Genomic DNA, 3472 nt, shown 5'->3' on the forward strand with positions numbered 1-3472 from the left:
AGCACTTTTCACAGGAACACTCTTTTTGTTTTGGGTCTGTGTTTCAAACTTTGTTGTTGTACCAGTTGTTGTGGTACCCAGAATCATTTATACAGTAGAGCTGCAGGAATGAGGTGGATACTTTCAGTGTTTAAATTAGCCAACAACAGCCTACTCCTGTTGGCAGGAAGTAATTCGCCGGTGCTCCGTGCTCTGTCAGCTCGCTAGTATATCTGGGTCGGTAAAAGCAAAAGACACAGAAGAAACTGGAGCTGTGCACGAGTGGAGTTAAAAAAAAAAAAAGATCTTTGAGCAACATAGGCATGAGTAAGTTTGACTGAAAACAAGATCTCATTTCCGACTACCGGATCTGAAGGGGATCTGGTGCGCTGGAGGCGCTTCACAATACTCCGGATTGGAGTTTTTACAAAATTGGCACCAAAAAAAAAGTTTTTAATAAAAATCATTTTGTGTGTACTTCCTTTAAAAAAATGTTGTAAAATGAATTTTTATTTTTTTTATTTTGAAAAATCTGAAATGTGTATTTTTTTTTATTATTATCTAAAGACCCTTTAATTATTAGAATTTTTTTTTTTTTAATTGTTTAAATTTGACTCCTTTTTTTCAGGCTGAGATAGCTCTAAAAGATTTACCGGTGGCTAGTTTATCATGGGAAACATGAACGTGTATTTTTAGGCAGTTAAATAAGATGTTCACTTTGTTCCCCTAAGGAACAGGAATAGTGATAAAGTTGCCGTGTTACAAGTGTTAACAGGTTTCAAATGTTGAGGAGCCCTTTGGATCTAAAGCATCTCTGAATCTAAATCTGCAGGTAGTTTCTGGGATCCTCAGTCTTCTCAGACTTTAGTTCTTGGTACGCCCAGTAGTCCGGTCACCAAAATGGTCCCAGTTGGAGGAAAACTGTGGTGTGGTTCGCTGAACAGAGTCCTCATTATCAACACTACAACACTGGTACAAGAGGTACGTGTTGAGCTTTTAGGATCTGGCTTCCCTGGTAGACCCAGAAACAAGTGGAGTGACTGGTTTGACCTCTTGTTTGTCCTTAGCACTGGTTCCAGGTGGGCACCGACAGCAGTCGCTGCGTGACGTCCATGGTGGCGTACTGTCAGGGGGTGTGGCTGGCGCTGCAGGGCAGTGCGCAGGTCAGGATGTACCACGCTCAGACCTGGGAGAGCCTGACAGAGGTGGACGTGGCGCCTGCCGTGCACAAAATGCTTGCAGGTAGGTTGTCTGTTTGAGGCAGGTATTTTTCAGGGTGGGTTGTTTATTTGTCCCTTCTGAGCCTCCATCCAATGCTTTGTTTCAGGTGCAGATGCAATCATCAGACAGCATAAAGCGGCCTGTCTCAGAATCACAGCCTTACTGGCCTGCAAGGATCTGTTGTGGATCGGTACCAGTGCAGGCAAGAGCACACGCTTCAACCATTAAACACCTCCGGTGGTCGTCTTCATTGATGTACAGTTGTCCCTCGATACTTCGCAGTTCGACTTTTGCAGACTCATTGTTTTGTGGGTTTTCAACGTAAGATTGTACACGATACACTATTTGGCTGATTGATGGAAGGTGACCAACCAGAACATTGTGCTCTGTATCCCGGGCGCTGACTGGCTCAGTAACCGTAGCATCAAGTCTGTCTGCTCTCTTTCACTGTGCTCTTTAAGAAAGTTTAGAACATTGTTAATAGTGTGGGAAAGGTTTATAAAGCCTTAAAATATATATAAATACTAAAATACATATAACGTCCATACTTCGCAGATCACTTATCACGGGGGGTCTGGAACATAACCTCCACGATAAATGAGGGATTACTGTATATATCATCTATATACACACCCTTATACCCTGGATTAAAACAGAAAGATAATATTACACTGTTGGTCGTTTACAGGGGTGGTCCTTACTCTGGCGATCCCAGCGGTGAGGTCAGGAACTGGTGCTGAGGCACTCAAATCTCCCCTGGTGCCGATGGGATCGGCTCATGGTCACACGGGTCACGTTCGGTTCCTGACGTCGATTGAGCTACCAGAAGGCTTTGACATGAACTTTCCTCCAACGACAACAGACTCCACAGGTTTTCCTGCTTTACTTGATTTTAGTTTTTTCCAGTTAGGACCGTTTACGTTTACCGAACCATAATCGACACGTTTTTCCCTTCAGTTCTGCTGCTTGACTTTTATCCCCCATCTTTCCGACTTCCAGGTAATCAGTCTCAGAGCAGCAGCACGGTTGAAGGCAGTCTGCAGCGACGGGGCTCCACACACCGCAGAGCCTCCGCGCACATCCCTGTCAAAACCAACCATCTGGTTATTTCCGGCGGCGATGGCTACGAGGACTTCAGACTGACCAACAGCAGTGAAACGGTTGGGCGGGACGACAGTACCAACCACCTCTTGCTTTGGAGGGTTTGAGCCGATCGAACAGCCCGTCCCTCTAGCACATCTTAACTGATCCTCACCTTCTGGTGTCTTCATTTCGGAGTTCTGCTCAGTCCACTGGTCTCTGTGTGCACAGCACTCCCGTCTGAACTTGAAACTGAATATGAACACGCAGGACCCTTTTTTTTTTTTGTGAGTTAGTGTATTTTTTGTTTGTTTTTTTGTAACTATGTGTCTTTAAGCTCAAGTTCTGATTGAAAAACAGAAGAAGACCGAAGGAATAAACTAAACTTTTATAATCGCAAGTGTGTGGACACGTAAGGAACATACAGAGAAGGACTTCTGCAGAGTGTTGTCGCACAGGAGGATGAAAAACAACACTTAGGTACCAATGTTACTAAAGCATGGTGCGTGCCATGACTAATACCTAAAAGACTTCAGTTGTCTCGAAAATCCTCCTGATGAAGTAAACGTGTAAAGTAAATGAACCATTCCAGCATAAATAAGAGTTTAAAACACCTAAATATGTATTTTTTATTTTCATCTGAAACTCAATAGAGTCTTTGGGATGGTCTGTAAGTTTTTATTGGTGTAAACGGATAAATGTTTAGCGTCTTAAACCTAATTAGTCCAGTTTGAACAACCAGATGTTTATAACTTCATTAAGATTGTAATAATATCCATCCTTCTGATGCTTATCATACATGTGCGTCTGCCATTTTTCCAGTAGAGGGAGTGCAAGGTAGAGCAAAATTTTAGTGCAATATGCGACGACACTATGACTATAATGCATAGCCTTACTCACCAAGTCAGAGGATGTATGTTTTGTGCAGATAACATTATATTTTCTTAATTTTGTTAGGTTTTGCCACCAGTTTAAAATGACAGACATGTAGGTGGATCGGTGTCAAACCACTGGTTGGACAAAAACAAGTGCATTGGAGACATTCCTCCTTAAAGTGACCATGCCAAAGCTTCGTGTGAGTTAAAGATCTCTCTCATTGCCATAAAAATTCAGTTTGTTGAGCGTTCTCTCTCTTAAGAATGAGGCTCTTTAAAGATGACGCCAGGCTGTGATAGCAGTTAAAGATAGTTAT

The 3472-nt window shown here is 42.7% G+C and overlaps 1 protein-coding gene across 1 annotated transcript in view; it reads left to right on the forward strand.

Moving 5' to 3' along the window:
- The window catches only part of LOC119410498 (rho guanine nucleotide exchange factor 17), a 107336-nt gene extending 104928 nt beyond the window's left edge, over window positions 1–2408 (forward strand). The window contains exons 20-24 of the mRNA XM_037677378.1: window positions 812–960; window positions 1047–1221; window positions 1307–1402; window positions 1889–2071; window positions 2200–2408. Coding sequence (XP_037533306.1) covers window positions 812–960; window positions 1047–1221; window positions 1307–1402; window positions 1889–2071; window positions 2200–2408 — 812 coding nt within the window. The remainder of the gene's footprint in view (window positions 1–811; window positions 961–1046; window positions 1222–1306; window positions 1403–1888; window positions 2072–2199) is intronic.
- Window positions 2409–3472: the final 1064 nt, after the last annotated feature.

The sequence above is a fragment of the Nematolebias whitei genome, chromosome 6 (assembly GCF_014905685.2).
Source record: "Nematolebias whitei isolate Nwh7 chromosome 6, NemWhi1, whole genome shotgun sequence".
NCBI classification, from domain to species: Eukaryota; Metazoa; Chordata; class Actinopteri; order Cyprinodontiformes; family Rivulidae; genus Nematolebias; species Nematolebias whitei.